At 40.3% G+C, this 17,130-nt stretch overlaps 1 protein-coding gene across 5 annotated transcripts in view; it reads right to left on the bottom strand.

Annotated features, from left to right (window-relative positions):
- DPP6 (dipeptidyl peptidase like 6) overlaps positions 1 to 17,130 on the bottom strand; it is a 564,650-nt gene that overhangs the window by 24,162 nt on the left and 523,358 nt on the right. For all 5 annotated transcript variants that reach the window (XM_057416431.1, XM_057416433.1, XM_057416430.1 and 2 more), the window contains exon 16: positions 15,280 to 15,398. In XM_057416431.1, the coding sequence (XP_057272414.1) occupies positions 15,280 to 15,398 (119 nt within the window). The remainder of the gene's footprint in view (positions 1 to 15,279; positions 15,399 to 17,130) is intronic.

Raw genomic sequence — 17,130 nt, forward strand, 5'->3', positions numbered from 1 at the left:
CTGAACCACAGAAGGACACGGGAACTCCAGGTCTGAGAAGACCCTCCCTTGCTTCTTCAGGTAGTTGTGTATCATAAAAGTATTGACAAACACCCTGTAAGTATAAGTCTGTGTTTGCTAATTCCCACTCATGTCTTGCTCTTCTGTTAGGAGCTGCCTTGAAGCTACACTGGCTGTCACTCAATTTGCACATTTTAGGTATTGTTTCAACAAGCTTCTTTCTGTTAATCATGAGTATTCCCATTACAGCTACAGCAGTCATGTGTCCCCAAAGCTCTCATCTAGTAGGATGAACTAGACTATTTTAGTTGCCTTTTGTAAGACAAAATTGCTTTTCATCTTATTCTTTAATATACGGTCATTTTACATTTAGTTCCTCCTTCCTAAACAGAAATGAGCAGGACTCTACCCGTGCTTCAGAAGGTCTCTTAACTGGTTCTTATGCAACAAAACTGCTGCTTGCCCAGTTCCATCCTAAAACTGTGCCTTTTCCATGACCACAGCTGGCAGGCATTTTTCAGACATCCAGGGATCAGTACTGCATGGCCAGGCACCCATCTGGTCTTCTGAGGCATTTGTAACTCTTGAGCTTCAAGCAAACAAGACAAATTCTTGCCCTGAGCCACCTTGTGACTAATTTTGGTCTTTGTACTATTAATTTCTCCCACTCCAGTCCCCCAAGACATCTAGCTTCTCCAGTATTTCTCTCTGCCTTCTGATGATGCTTATCAGCTCTGTGGCCTTAACAAATTCCATTAGCTGCATCCAGCTTTGGGTTCCCAGGCTGCTGGCGAGCAATCTAAGTAAGGTCATTCCCAAGGCCAGCTCCTAATGAACCCTGCTGCTGATCTCCCATTAGCCTTATATTTCTCTTTATCATAATCTACTGCCTTCTTTCATTTAGCTGGTACTTAACCTTCCTTTACAATTCTTTCACAAATCCCCATCCTCTCCCTCTTAATTAATATCCTCCAATGTATCACATCAAGTGGGCTGAGTGAAAGCATTTCCTTCCTTTCATGAGGTTTTAGCTAAGGTTTTCAAAAGCCATAATGCAGTAATGCATGTGGATGGTTCCAAAGAAGAACACAGAAAACCTACAACCTTCAAGAAATGTTCACAGTGCACAGTCACAAACTAGAGTGATAAGATCAGCACTGAAAAGGAAGTAGGTTAAGAGAATTTCCTTGCAGAGTTCCCAAACCTGATCATGCACCATGACTGTGTACTTGGAGATACAAGTTCCAGAGGTAGGAGGGGACCACTCCACCTCATGTGGGGATAACTGACTTACCAAAAGGCTGATGTATTTTGTTCTAGTATGCTGCTTCAGATGTATGATTGGAAGAACGAATCTGAGCAGAGAACTCCCCATAACCAATTTTCTTTCTTTCTCCAATTTCTAATTTTCTGATATTTCTAATTGAAGCCCACCTTAATTTAACCCCTTTTAATTCAATTTCAATCCAGACTTTCTGCAAACTTTGAAAAGAGATGAAAGCAAAAGCTCCCCATCTTTTAAATATAAGTTTCTTATTGGATGAATATATGCCAATCCTAAGGAAATACCGTATGTGGAGGAACATTCATGACATTTTCTGTATTCTCTCCCTATTTTGGAAAGTGTTTGGATAACTTAGGACGCCCAAGGAGGCTGTGGACACTCCATCCTTGGAGGCTTCGAAGATGACTAGTCCTGAGCAACCTTGTCTGACTTCTTCTCTGACACTACTTAGAGCAGGAGGTTGCACTACAGACGTCCTAAAGCTCCTTCCAACTTGAATTCTCCTATGATTCTCTGATTTTATGATTAAAAAGTATCATAAATGACAGTGATGTCATGATGGAGAGACTATGTAGCCAAGTTCCGGTAGAGCTTTGGAAGGGGAGGAAAAGTCTTACAGTCCCTGTTACTCCTTCCAGCTTCTCCAGTAAACATACTGCTGGTATATTCAAGGGAAAATGATATTTCTTTGTAATCACAACATGAAAGAAAATACACTCGTCTCAGTGCCATTCACAACTCATTAACACTGACAGAATAAAACCCCACTGCATATTCTGAGTTTATTCCACTAAAAGTGTATTATAGAATCATAGAATAGTTAGGGTTGGAAAGGACCTTAAGATCATCTAGTTCCAACCCCCCTGCCATGGGCAGGGACACCTCACACTAAACCATGTCACCCAAGGCTCTGTCCAACCTGGCCTTGAACACCGCCAGGGATGGAGCATTCACAACCTCCCTGGGCAACCCATTCCAGTGCCTCACCACCCTTACAGTAAAGAACTTCTTTCTTATATCCAATCTAAACTTCCCCTGTTTAAGTTTTAACCCATTACCCCTTGTCCTATCACTACAGTCCCTAATGAAGAGTCCCTCCCAGCATCCCTATAGGCCCCCTTCAGATACTGGAAGGCTGCTATGAGGTCTCCACGCAGCCTTCTCTTCTCCAGGCTGAACAGCCCCAACCAATTCTCTTATAACAAAATAATTATATCCTAGCTAGTTAAGTGATAACTGGTGATGGATATTAACTTGTCATGGTTTAAACCCAGCCAGACAGCTCGTTCACTCACTCCCCACCCTCACTTTTCCTTCCCCTACTCCCGGGGGGACAGAGAGGAGTATCGAAAGGAATGCAACTCCCCCGGGTTAAGAACAGTCCAGTAACTAAGGTATAACACAAATCACTACTGCAACCACCAATAATAATAATAAAGGAAATAACAAAGGAAGAGAACACAACACCTCACCATCAGCCGACCGATAACTCGCTCCCCTTCCGCCTGACCAAGCACTGACCGATACCTCCTCCAACCCTGCAGTCCCAGCCCTTCCGGGTAACTCTCTGTTACCTCCTGGGCATGACGTGCTGTGGTATGGAATACCTCTTTGGTCAGGCTGGGTCAGGTGTCCTGTCTCTGCTTCCTCTTGGCTTCCCCTCCTCCCTGGCAGAGCATGAGGCTCACAAAGTCCTTGGCCAAACCAAAACGTCATTGTTATCAGCTCTGTTCCCGAGCTGAAAGTCAAAACACTGCACTGCACCAGCTACCAAGGAGGAGAAAAATGAGTGCTACTGCTGAACACAGGACAAACAAACAACAAAAAACCCAGAACAACTGCCAAATGTAAATGACATTGCTTCACATTGTCTAGTTGTTAAGCTGTTTTCCTCTCATGAGTTCTCAGGTTTTAATATATCCTTAATGTACTGACCGCATTAATAAGGGACTAAACAAGTATTTTGCAAAGACAAAACAAAGGCCACCAATAAACCTTACAGCTGGTCCAGCTGGCAAACAAGGTGAAAGAAGCAGTTTTCCTTAGAGGAAGCTCTAAATCTTGCAGGATGGTAACATCTGTACTGTCCACAGCAGAATAATGAGTTCAACCAAGGTCACTCATATAGCTGGAAATAACACACATGCACCCTAGTCTCAACATGCAGGAGGCCACTGCCTGATTTGTTAAGCTTCATTATCTGAAGCATTGGAGGAAGCCTGTTGTCATGGTCATTTGTCTCCTATGAGTGGAGCTCAGATAAAATTTTATATGTACAGAATGACCAAATGACAAGAACTCTGGCTGCAAGCAGATGATAGATCATCTTCCTCTGGGCAATGTCAGATGGCTCATATTTAGAAGCAAGAGTCAAAATGAATATGGGATCAAAACATGTAAAAGGAAGGACCATAGTGCTTTACAGAATGAAGTAATTTTCAAGGGGATAGCAGTCTCACCTTTATTCCACAATCTTTTTTTTTTTTTTTTATGCACTGAAAATTACAAGTGTTTACTATTATTATTAAATATTTATTCATATTTTTCCACCATTTATACATGTCACTGAGTATTTATGGGTACTTTACCCTGCATTAAAGTTGTATAACAATACATTAAAATATTTTATAATACAAAAAAATGGCCTACTAAAAGGAAGGCAAAATGTGACTGGAACATCCACAAAAGCCACCATTTTAATTAATTTCAGACTACCTTAATAACTATCTATCTTGTTAACAGCTGATACTAAAGAAGTTATCTTTCAAATTCCGAACTACAAATAGTATCCTCTTTCTTCCTGGAGAAAAACTTTTTGTCATACCTTCTGGGTGTGCAAAAGGGATTTTTCATCCCAGCCTGCTATTTTGAAATGAGGGAGTGAAAATAAGAGAATGAGCACTCCCCATCCTGCCTATACCCATGGGATTTCTGACCCATGAACTGCGCACAAAGGAGTTGAAATGCAAGAGCCAGCCTTGGCTGTTAAGTAAGAAAGGGAGTCAAGTGAATACAAATGTGAATTATATAGTAATTATAATATAAATAGGACCCAGAGATTAAGTCTGTGCATGCTTTCAAACAGCAGAAACTAATTTAAGCTTCATAAGCCTCAGGAAAAGTTCCAAAAGGTCACAGTTTGCCTGGAAGCACTAATTACAGCCTCCCCCTACTGGGTATACAAAAACCCAGGCGTTGCCATAATCATCCTTGTATAGGAAACCATTCTGGTCACAACAGATAACAGCCACCCAGTGACCTAATATGTGAGCAACCACTGGGAATGCCTTCCAGGCATAAGCAGGCCTGCCGTGCTCATTCAGCATGCATTTAGCATGCGGCTGGGTAGGAGCCTGCACACTGTTGGGTCACGCCTGGTTCTTGGAGGCTGTTACCGCATTGCAAGACATTTAGCTGCACTTCATTGTCTCCATGTTTCCTACGCATCTTGGATTTTGTTAGCCAGATATTTTGGCTAGGATGTGTAGCTTATGCAGTAACACAAGGATAGCACATTCTTGTGGACTGCCTCTCCTGCTCTACCCAGAAAGACAACATCATGTTCAGACTCCCACAGCAGTGTCAAACACTTGCTTTCCACCCCTTGATGCAGACCCCAGATTCAGGCCAAGGGTAGCTCAGATGGTTCAGAGAATCTGAAACCCCATGAGCTGCACAGAAGGCAATAAATATCAAACCTTTCTGCTGAAGCATATTATAAACACTTGCTGCGATAGAAAACAACATAAATCTGGGCCACCAGATGAAAACTGTGATTTATTTTTGAATAACAGAGAATATAGATACCACTCTACTCCAGGGTGCAGTCATCAGATGGCCCATAACATACTCCCAAATCATCACTCTGTAGTTCTCTAAAAACTTTCAGCTAGGACTGTCCATTACCATCTCCACCTTGGCCACTTGGTCCCACCCCAGCATTTCCCACTCCCTTGCGTAACCAGGGATGTATGTACAATCATACAGCAAAACACCAGAACAACTTCTAGAACTGATCACAGCAGAAAAAGGAAGTTATAGTTAATTTTCATTCAGTTCAGTTCCTGTACTCAGCTCAGGGTAAGCTTATTCACGGTACAGCTAGCAAACTGCTGAAAAAGCCCTCAAGCTGGACGGGGGATGGACACTCTTTCAATGGCAGCACTGACTTTGTTTTCTAGTCCTTGTAGACATACAGTACTGTGGTCCTCCAAGGTGTACTGATGAAAAATACAGTAAGGCTCTTTATAGGGAGTTACTGCATTTCACAGCAAGGTAAGGTAAGGTAAGGACAGCAGGTAGAAATCACCTTTCCCTGAGCCTCCCTCTTCTGGTCAACCTCCTGGGAGCGATTGCTTATAGTGCCTGCAGTAAGGAAAGTATTTAAAGTTGGCTCTCAGCCTTGGCTGAGGTCTTCAGAGCTACTGATATGGCTGTGCTGAAGTGTGGAAGCAGTTGGTGCATATCCCATTAGTAAAATCCGCATCTGTGTAAACCAGGGCGTGCCTATTGTGCTTCTCTATCCATAGGCTTGGTTAATAGAACTTGGCTAATGGAACTCCTTTTCAGTGCTAGTAGTTGTTTCAGCATTTAATGAAGCCTCTTCAGATTACTTCAATGACATCATTTATTATGAACCTTGCCAAAGCCTAAATTAATTGCTCAGCTCTGTCCATTTCAGCAGGACCATCTGCACTTAGACAGCATTTACCTGAATTTCAGTAGAACTGCATCTTTAAGATGCTTTGCCATTACCAGGATCAACAGATTTATGATTTTATTAGTTGACAAGTTGACACTAAACTCACAGGCTTCAGATGTATTGCCAGGCAGTAGGCTTTCTACATAACTAAGTTTAAGTAAGGATTAAATGTAGGTATTTCCGCTCTGTGCATTTAATGTTTGTTTCAGGCCCTGGAGCAAGATACTTTTACCCACAGCATCAAGCTTTCCCCAGATGTCTGCCAGAGATGCCCCAAACCATGTGGAGTGGTCACCTGGAGAAGTAAAATAGGAATTTCAGCTTCTTGTCTCTCAAAGGTAAGAAAACTACTTTCTACATTTTAACCTGGGTGTTATTGGCAGAAAACACTCCTAATGAAACACTGTAGTACTTGACAAGCACTTTTTTCCCGGTTCAAATCCTTCTTAGATGATCAATACATCCATACCACTCACAAGGAGCAAATTTCTCATACACATACACATTGAAGGACCCTCCAAATCAAAAAAGCTATGGGATGACATTCCCCTTCGCAGCTGCATTGTGTCTCCTAACAACACTCACAGTGCTGTAAAACCATATAATACATAATGATGTGCTTCTAGCCAAAATGGGTTATTATGTTTTTCATAACTGTTTTACTGCTTCTATAAGTCAAAATTCAATCCCTCATTCAAGAGATTGTTGCCTATCTCAAAAGGCACTGAGGGATGCTGCAGTGGCACAGGAGACTGGTCTTGCTGAAGTCCCATCCAGCAACATGCCAAGGGGCTCTTCTGCTGCTCTGGGTTCCTCCAGCTCCCGCTGTGGCTGGTGGGAGTTAAGAGCATTCAGCACCTGGGAGGACCGGCCCTGCACTTATTAAGGCCTGTGATGTAATTACAGACTAGTTATTGAATTGCTATTGAGACGAAACATCGCGCGGTGCTGTGAGCTAACAGCAAACGTGTACAGCCATGGCTTGTTAACTCTTCACTCCGGAGTAATTTAATCATTTCACATGCTGCTTTTGCTACAGGAGTGCTCTCCTGCATACTAATAGTTGGGTTTCTGCTAGGAAGCTTTCTCTGCAGTGAACAGATTGAAGATTCACTGAATCTTTCAAAACCACTCTGGTAATTTATCCATCTATGCCCCTTATTGTCACTGCATATCTGAGCATTGCAGTCAGTAATGGACTGATTTTCATAACACCTCTAGAAAGCTGGAATTACAAGATATGCTTGAGTCCTCTAAAGGAGCTTGTGACAGAGAAAAAAATCAAACCCATGTGTCTTAAGTTGCATTTTGCAGCTAGGATTTCTTGGACCGCTGTTAGTAAATGTGTCTTTGAATTCTCCATGTCTAGATACAGGCCAACAAATTAAAACAAGCATAAAACCCACCTGTTTGTACAGTGTATGTATCATAGGTGTCCGCATTCAACTCAGGATTTAGAGAAGCTAACAATATTATATGTGACATGATTATTTGGTTACAGAAATGGAAAAAGGAAAGATATTCACTACTTCTTGCCAATATATTTGCCTAAATACTGAGTTGGTGTATAGTCCGTAAGTATCCAGGCAAGAGCTAAGCTGCATACTTTCATTATTGCTTGTACTGATGTTTACCTGAGCATAACAGCTACTAAGAACAATCTGGTGCCAGGAATGCTGTTGAGGAGACTGTGATATGCAAGACGTCTATGTGACATGTAAGGTAATACATAAGCAATGTATCCAGGTTTTGTGGACAAAATGTTGCTTTATGAACTTGTACTTTTTGAATGGTAGACACCCTAAAACTGACTTACGGTTCATGGCATTTGCTTGTCCATAGATAGTATAAAACCCCCTGTCTCCAGATTTCCCATTGCTTTCCAGGGATGGTAGGTCTGGCTCAAATGGCACAGGTTAAAAGGTCTGATTAAATGAAGGAACAGAGAAAGATGTATAAAGAGGTTCATTATTCTCCTGCCTGAAGGCATGAACCGACCTCTTATTGCAGGAGCTGAGCAGACATGTCCCTGATGGGTACATTATTGCAAAAATCCTGAAGAGGGTAATTAAGCACCATCCACCGGTGGAGACGGGTTACAGAACTAGACACATTTCTGTTCTATTCCAGTAGCCAATGGTGCTTTTCCTTGGAGAGCTGTCTTGCAATATGAGGAAAAAAATGGGGGTCATGATACTTGACTCAAGATGTGGCCACAGGCTAACCACTAATTCTCACTCTACTACTGCTCCCCACTTGGTGAAAGCATGAGAATGACCATCTGGGGAAAGGTTGCAAAGGGCTTTAAGCATCTTTCCATAACTCAAATGAAACACTTACTGTAGTATTTATTTTGCCAGCAATAAAATTTCTACTTCCTCTTCCCTGTATCCTGCTAAATCTCATAAAGAATTATCCTCAGATATTAAATAATATTAAGCTCTTCCTGTTCAAAGAGATATAGATGTACAAATTACTGCCAATAATGGCTTTGTGATGATCCCACAGCCACCTCATACTAATGGAGAAACTGAAGCAAAATGTGATTTGACACTCGTGGTGAAAGACAAATGTCATGATCTTCTTTACTGAGGGAGAAAGCATTCAGACACTTTTATTCAGAACATAAGCTCTTAGAAGCCCCCCTTTTTTTTTTTGTGGTGAATATTACAGACAAAAATTTCTCATAAGTGATGTGCTAGAACTACTACGTTTTTGTGAAGGTAAGTGTTGACTAAAGCTCATTCCTCTGGGACTTTATGGGATTTTCAGGGGAAAAAGTTCCCCAAACTCAACATTAAAGAAAGTGTAGATTAAACCAACTGAATCAATAAGAAGACAGGCAAAATAAAATGTTACTTTGTTACAGTGAAATTCATCAAAAAATCCAAGCATTTTACTGTTTTTAATTTAGCTTTTCTTTGGAGACCATTCAAGCCTACCCAAATCAGCTGGTAATCCTGTGAGAGAATAATACTAGGAGACTTTTTCAAAAAAGACAGTCTTTATACAATAACAGCACCTAAATATAGCCACAGTGCTAGAAATAATGCCAAGACTTTTATGTTTAATCATATTGTTAAAGAAAAATCCATGGGTTTTATGTCCCTGAGCTGATCTATACCAATGGTGATGGTGCTGGATGCACCTTCAAAGCATGTTCCCACCCACCCAAGCTTATCCCAAGCTGTACAGCACTATGCAGCATACAAGGCAGCATTAATGACCCAGTTTTCCCATTTTTCCAGCCACCTCCAGCTTCCTTTAAATGTTCTTTTGCACAGGAGTGCTGGATAGTGGTTTTTAGTAAAAAGACCTTGCCACATTATCAGAAGAAAGCAGGAGAGGTGCTAGTTAGGAGTCACTGGCTGGGTTTAGAAAGACTGCTGTGATCAAGGACATGAGCCCTGTTTTGCATCCTGGTTCCAACAAGCATAAATGATGAGCTGATGCTTTCTCCTAAAGCAGCCCTCATTATAGATTAGTGATTTCACTTAACATACTTTGTAGCTTAGACTCATGCACACTAAGAATTTCTGTATATGGGGCATTTTTCAGAAGTGTAACCATACACTTCAGACTTGTATCATCTGTGTGGGCAGGAGCTTGTGCTGTGACAACATCAGAAGACCTAAAAATCTCGATAGGTAAAACGACTGCAAACCATGAGTTTAGACCTCTCCATATTACAAGGCTGAACCTTGCTAAATCATGTTCTGGACTCTATGGCGTTAAAACGTGATTAAAAGTGAGGTAAAGACAACCTGCCACAAAGAAGAGGCAGATGATTTGATAAAATTTGGTAGTGACAGTCTTTTCTGAGTCCAGCAAAAATCTGGAAAGTAAAAGAAATGTCCTTTACAATGCGCAGATTAAACACAGTAAGTGGAAGCAGCAAGTAATGCTCCTCAATGTTCCCATGCCCAGATGGTGTTTCCGTATTCCACCAAGAGGGAGGAAAGAAGATAATTAAATTCTCAAGAAACCCTCTGAGGAGCTGATAAGTTCCAAGCTAAATGCTGCCTCTATAAACTTGGAGCACTTGTCTTTAAAACCCATAAATACACAGACAGAATGTATTACATGCACAGTGGTATGAGGAACTTGACTCAGATTATCAGTAATTTAGTTCTGTTGCTTCTTCAGTAGCATCAATCACTTTCAAAGAAGATCTTTAAATTGCAGAGTTTTCCTACTGTGTCCTTTTGCACCACTTGTTCTCTGTTTATGGGACTGACCAGAACTTTATCTGGTAGCACCTAAGTGCTATAAATCCTGTCTTTAAAGATTTCCCAGGCATCATTCAGCACTGAAGGGCCAGTAGCGTAGCTACAGAGCTGTTGTTATTGCTGCTGGCTCAGAGGACATACCTGGGGAAAAGCAGATGTATACCCAGATAAATCCCTTTCCTGTTGGTTCTTTAGGTATTTTATCAAACACAGCTCAGTTACAACATATTCTTTTGCTCTATATCTACAAAATTTCCAGCTAGGAAAGGCAGAAATGACTTCATTCCTGTTACCTGTGATTACTGATCTACAGCATCTAGGCAAGGCTACTAATAACCACAGTGTTAAGAGAGGACATCCAAATCAGGTGATAATACTGCCTCATTTTTGTTAGAAGAGTCTGTTTTGATTTCTCCAAAGAGCGAGGCATCTTTAAAGTCATTTGACCTGCTCAGTACTGGCAGTAAAGACTATCAGTCAGCTACAAACACAGGTTCCAGCAGAGATAACCTTCAAAGAGCTAGGATAAACTGTAGCAATTTTATGGTATTTTGATCAAAACAATCTTACTGTTTCTGGAGGAGAAGGAAGGACTTGAGACCTACAGAAGAAGATAGTGTTCCCAGTTCTGTTATACTGGTGTCTCTTTTCAAAGTGAAAGCTGATTTTTCTCAAATTGGTCAATGGATAAAAGGATAATATGCAGTCCAGAGGCAAAGGCACTTCCCTATCACCAGTCACCACGCAAGCACGAGACAATAGTTTTCTCTTAGTCCTCATTACAGTCTTCTCTCATCTGTGTAACTACCAATTTTCTTTGTGTCATACCTAAAAAATGATTAATCCCTTCCTGATAATGCATGATTATGGGGAACTTTAATTAGCAGGCTGGTAGGAATTCCATGAACAACACTCCCCTTATAATTTTCATCATGTATTAAATGGCATTAATTGCATTAATGTATGCAGGTGCCAGAGGTCTTCCTTTCTATTCCTCTTGTCTGAGCTAGAAAGCATTAACCCTTTGTGGGGAACCATACACCTCTGCAAGTGTATTGAGCTGGTCAAGATCAGCTGATAGCTGAGGTCAGTTGATGGAGGCTGAACAACTAATGTAAAGGATGCTATGATGCCACTGTCTGTAATAGCAGGGACTTGAACTACGGGATCCAGAAAATCTTTGCCAGTTCTGAACAACTTCACAGATTTTTTATGAGAGTGAAGGCACTGTATGCAAACCTGCCACGTAGAGCGTCAGACTACACATTAGCCTGCAACAGAAATGGTTGCATATCCTCTCTTCTCTCACGAACAACCTCATTAGGACTCAAGTTTTGATAGTGCTGGCAGGTTACACTTGGGATTGAGGGAAGGAGTCACTGAAGGCAACGTGCATCTGCTTAAAATGGAAATGCTAAAGCACTACACAGCTCACTATAGTGGTAGTTGTTGATAAGGCTTCATCCTTCTGAGGAGAAGGAGCCATCACCTAAAAACGGTCCTCAGTGCTTTACTGGCTCAGTGTCATTCAGCCTTGCACTGTGCATATCTGAGTCCCACTAAAGAAACAGGAATAAATTGCTTTCCACAGCCAAAACTTGTATTTTCTTACCCTTTTCTCCATGCAATTGATTTTTACATCCTATTCAAGATGAGAAAATCCCAAACTCAATTAAATTTATGTACAAAGTAGCAAAACCTTTCCATCCAGATCTTTTCTCTGTTTTTCTTAGAATCACTGGCAGTTTCTGTGCTGGTTTATGAGAAGAGGCAGAAGCGTAAGCCCATATTTTATGATGAAAATGACAATAGGAGTGACCTTGCTCTAGCACATATTGCTTTTTCAACAGTGTCTAGAGGAGATAATCTAACAGTAGTCTGCAAGGCATCATGTTTCCTTAGATCCTGCAACAATAATTCAATCATGAGCATATAAAATTAGATGAAAAATAAGGTAACTACCCTTCTGGGACTGAGTGGTTGCAATAAATATTGCCTCCTGACATAAGAATTACATTGTCCTCTTGAAAGAGAGGTTACCTTTTATTATATCATACTTCTCCCATTTCAGTCTGTGCAAGGTAGCACTGTTGTTAAGCATAGTCTGCAGGACAGCAAAAACTTCTTTAAGATAATTACATGCTGCCCCTAAGGTACCAAAGCAGTGAGTAGAAAACTTCCAACTCTTAACCTTTGGGATTTCTTTTTTAACTAAAGATATATTTTTTTCCCTTTTCATTGACTTTCATTGAAGTATCACAGAGTACTTTATAAGCATCAGTTGCTTAATCAAATCTTACAAACCTTGCCATCCATTTTAGAGAAGTTAAGCTGAGCCACAGTTGCGTCTGTGTTTCTAAACTCAGTGAAGTTTGCAACTGAAGGTCACAAGCTAGTTAGCAAAGAGGGATAGAGTGAAATTGAGGTATGGTGGAAGTTACTATCTAAGTGTCATGGTCTGACATAAAGTCATATGCAAGTCACGCTACAAACACACTTCTGTAGGCAGTCACAGAGTACACAGCAAGACCTGGTGCTTTTATGCAACGTAGATGGAGAAGAAAGTACCAAACAGCAGTAGCTAGTCTGCCACTCTCTGGTCATTAACATCTACTCCAACTATGAATTGGTGGGAGAAGCAGATGCTGGAACTGTTGGCATAACCCCTTGGGTAACAGATGTTTGTAAGTAAATACCTGTCTGCTCTGGTGGGCTGCTGCTGCTCTACCTGCTTGAGCAACTGCAGGGTAAGGAGGACTCCTTGGGGTATCCTCATTCAAGTAACTTTTCCATCTATTTATTATATATGTATATGAATAAATAGGATTTCCTGCTTATCAAAAAAATTCTACAGTATGGCTGCTTATAAGCAATAAAATAATACCCTGGGAAAGTGAGGCAAGGCCAAGCTCTAGCTAAGCACCTGTGGAGCTGTGGAAAAAGAAGTCTCCTATTAGAGGATCCAAAGTGATTCTCCATCAAACCACAGCAGCTCTACCTTGGCTGTATGCCCAAAGTCTGACAGGACGGGTACTTTTATCCATAAGTCTGCACTTCGGCCAGAACAGATGTTTCCACTGACCTCAACCTCATCAGGTATACCAGGAACCAAAGAGAGCTGACTTCTGTAAGTGTACCAAAGCAGATACCTGAAGTTAGATGCATCCTACTCAAAAAATACTAAAAAGAAATGTTCCTGTAAACTGCCTGAAAGCAAAAAAGTTGAAAGCCTCATTTTCAGTTATGTAAATAAGGAATAACTCCACCAAATGTAACGGACTGGTATTTTTATAAGATCATTGAAAATGGAAATCCTAGCAAGATCTCTCTATTCGTTCATGGATATGTACTTTGCAAAGGTATCAGAATGGAGGCATTGACATAAGCTCCATAGTTCAAGCTGGACTGCATTTGTGCTACACTGAGAATTTAGTCCTGTATAATGAAAATTCAGACAAAGATATGTTCAGCAAAACCAGATCTGTAAACAGATCTAACTTTAATGACCTTATAATGGAGGTCTTGTTTACAACAGCTAAAAATCTGAATAACAGCTTGTTATGCAAAATCATTATCTAGTGTACTTGCATTAATGTACACAGTAACAAAAACTCACTAATCTCTTCAGGTATCACTGCAGGTTTTTGTGAATAAGATACAATGCAATCCAAATATATCACCTCCTAACTGCTGATAAGACTCTGTAGAAATTTTAATCTTGTTATTCACAATGCTTCTAATCACCTTGGTGTAAAGAAAAGGACATTGTCTCTAGCAGCTACTAACACCTTTTCTTCATATGAAAACAAGAAGAAAAATATACAGGTTTTTTCTTTTAAAGAGAGAAAAAACTTCATAAGCATAATAACATTTACAACAAAACTGAATGTTTATTGGGAAATGACAATTCTCTGCATATGTCTGACATAACTATAGATTCAGAGATACACAGGTAGTCCATTAAGTTAATTAGTCCATTTTACAGTTAATGCTACCTTTCTGTATTGTTTTGCCAGATATTTTTTAGAATATCTATAAATGCACCCCAAATACCATTCATCTTCTTGGGACAGAACATGTCTTTACAAATTTCCATATCCAGACGTTTTGCTTAGTATTGTGTTAACCATTCTCCTTTTCAATCTGCTTTGATTATCTTGGTTATATCCCATTTTACCATTTCAAATACTTCTATATCCTTCTGTTCATCACAAAAAGTTACTGGCACCAATGAATACTTGACAGTCAGAGAAGAGGCAGTCCAGACATTTCAAACAGACCACTGATGTTCAGTGAGACACTGCTGAGTTGCTTAATGACAGCGTACACTCTGTCACACACGTTTGTTTTCTACTGAGCTGTTGAAAATAAGGCATTTTGTGCTTGCTTGATGGTTTGTAATACTTCTTTTAGAGGGCAGGCAGGCATTTGAGTAGCTTCAATCATAGTGAACAACTGATGTGTATGTACTCTGTGTGCAATTTAGGATAATTAAATAGAACTAAATTACATAGGATTAAATGCAATGGAGCTCTTCGTTTAGCTTTAACAGCTGGAGAAAGCTGATTTTTGTGACTTTTTTAGAATGTTCTCTATTCTTAGGCTTTTGGATACTATAAGGCATTTTCAACACAGAAAATCTCTGTTGGACCTGTAGACTCCTCCATGTTAAGGCAAATTTATGATGAAACAGCAGTGAAAACTAGATATTCTTCACTTGCATTGTACATTAGTTAGCTTTCTGCAACATGCCATGATCTTGGAAAATTGTCTTTTCATTGCAACTTTGTATGCCCCTGTTCACAGTACTGGCATGAGTTGATGCATTTGGACCTCAATCCCAGCCACCCACAGTTAATCCCAGCTTGCTGTCTTCTCTCTCACAAACTTTCTGATGTCTAGACAACTTTTTATGTCGTCTAGATTTTACTGGTCCTTTAACTTAAGGATGCTTGGCCAGTCTTCCAAAGCTGCCCACAGGTACACAGGATATCTGAGATATCAATGCTGACTCTAAATCCTGTCCTTAGGCACAACAACTTCAGTAATAAAACCCAACATACCTTCACATGTCAATAGAAAGTATTCCAGGTTGTGACTGAAGGATGCACTGAAATAAGTACAGTTTTCAATCAGGTCACAAGACAGACACCGCCTGTTGAAGTTCCCATTTGTGCTTGCACTGAAAAAGTTAATACAAGTCCATGAAGGTCACTGAGCAAATGTTATCTGGAAATAACATTACGTAAACCTTTCTGTCATTAGAACAAGAACATAAATATAATGCGTCCAGCATTAGCATGAGACTAAGCATATCCATGTGGTTGAGTTTAAATCGCAGAAATGGCTCCTTTTTTAAATTTTGCCAGAATGGAGAATACATAACAGGATACTGATGTCTTTTTTTTGTTTGTTTGTTTGTTTGCGAGGTCAGCTGGTTATGAAGGAAGTTATAGTTTTTAAAAGAAAATAGTGGTTTAAATTCCACAGGAGTAAGTCACAGTTTGGTGAACGAAGGCATGAAACAATGGAGCAGTATTTCTACACCTACTTACATTATAACAGACAACAAAGAGCTGGAATTGCTTTCTTTAAGTTTCTTACCAGTTGTCACACTGGTCTGATTTGCTACAGCTGTCTCAGAGGCCAGAGCCCTTTTTTGGGGTCTAAATAGTTGCCTTTATAACATCCAGGTGGAAAGGAACGATTACACTTCGGGATTCACTTTTTAAGAAGGTAACGTGGTGTGTCGATATGCTCAGAAGTGTTTTGTAAGAATCTACTATGTATCGAAGAATGAAGTACAGATTATAAGCAAATATTACTAAATAGCATTGTTGTTTGCATTGTCATAGCATTTTGAAACTTCAAAATGCTTCAAAACAATTAACTAATGGATCTTTCCAGCATGACTGTAAAGCAGATGAGTGTTTTTTTGCTAACATTCCAAGGTAGAAGGAGATGAGGCTGAGCACATGGTTTAGGGCCACAAAGACTGACCTGAGTAGCTCTTGGATTCTTGATTAGGCTCAGATTATGATTTAAATACAATTTGAAGCTACTAAATGAGACACAAAAAGGGGAAAAAAACCCAAACAGATCTTCATCTGACATAAGCGGTCAGAGCTCCAGTGGTGCTCTGTCAATGTCCATATGCCAAGGTTGCTGCTGAGCTGATGCCCTTGGGCTGGGATGAGAGGCAGTTGAACTACCCAGCACAGGAAATCAAATACCTGAAGTGAGGCCAAGATCACTGTGTAATCAAAGTAAGGTCAAGGACATTGACATTTTGGGCATCCCTTTCCTTGTTGCTTATGTGGGGAGGTGAGGTTAATGAGCACTAGGATGAGCTGCATGTCAAGATGGGTGAGGGGTTGGAAGCGCTTTGACTTATGGCAGCAGCTCTTGAGCGGCTGTGTCTGGACATGGGTTTGAAAATGAGATTTTCTTATTTGAATAGAAATGAATGGTCAATATAATTTTTATTTTTATTTTTTCTTAAGAAAATAATCACTGAGCTGAGCTACTCTAAAAAAAACGTGGAATCAAACAGACAAAGCGGTCCCAAAAGGAAAAAGGAAAAATTGTTCAATTTCAGATGATTTAGTTCATTCTAGTTTCCTTCCCACTGAGGAAAAAGGGGATGACATCATGTTAGAGAAGGAAAACGTACTGACTGTCCCTTATCAACTGAGGCTATCACCAGCTCTGCCCTTCGATGAAGATGCTGCGATAACAGCAGGGTAATTGAGAAGAAAAACAGGACAATTGGAATAATAATTCCAAAATGAACATTTAAAAGTTTGGGTTTCCTCCCCTTTGTAATCTCCTCCCACAGTACTTCCCTATAGCTACACTACCAACAGCTTACTATAAACCTACGTTTTAATCATCATACAGTTAGGGAGGATACT

The sequence above is a fragment of the Pezoporus wallicus genome, unplaced genomic scaffold, assembly GCF_028554395.1.
Source record: "Pezoporus wallicus isolate ANWC-B61680 ecotype Strahan unplaced genomic scaffold, APGP_CSIRO_Pwel_v1 contig_3847, whole genome shotgun sequence".
NCBI lineage: Eukaryota > Metazoa > Chordata > Aves > Psittaciformes > Psittacidae > Pezoporus > Pezoporus wallicus.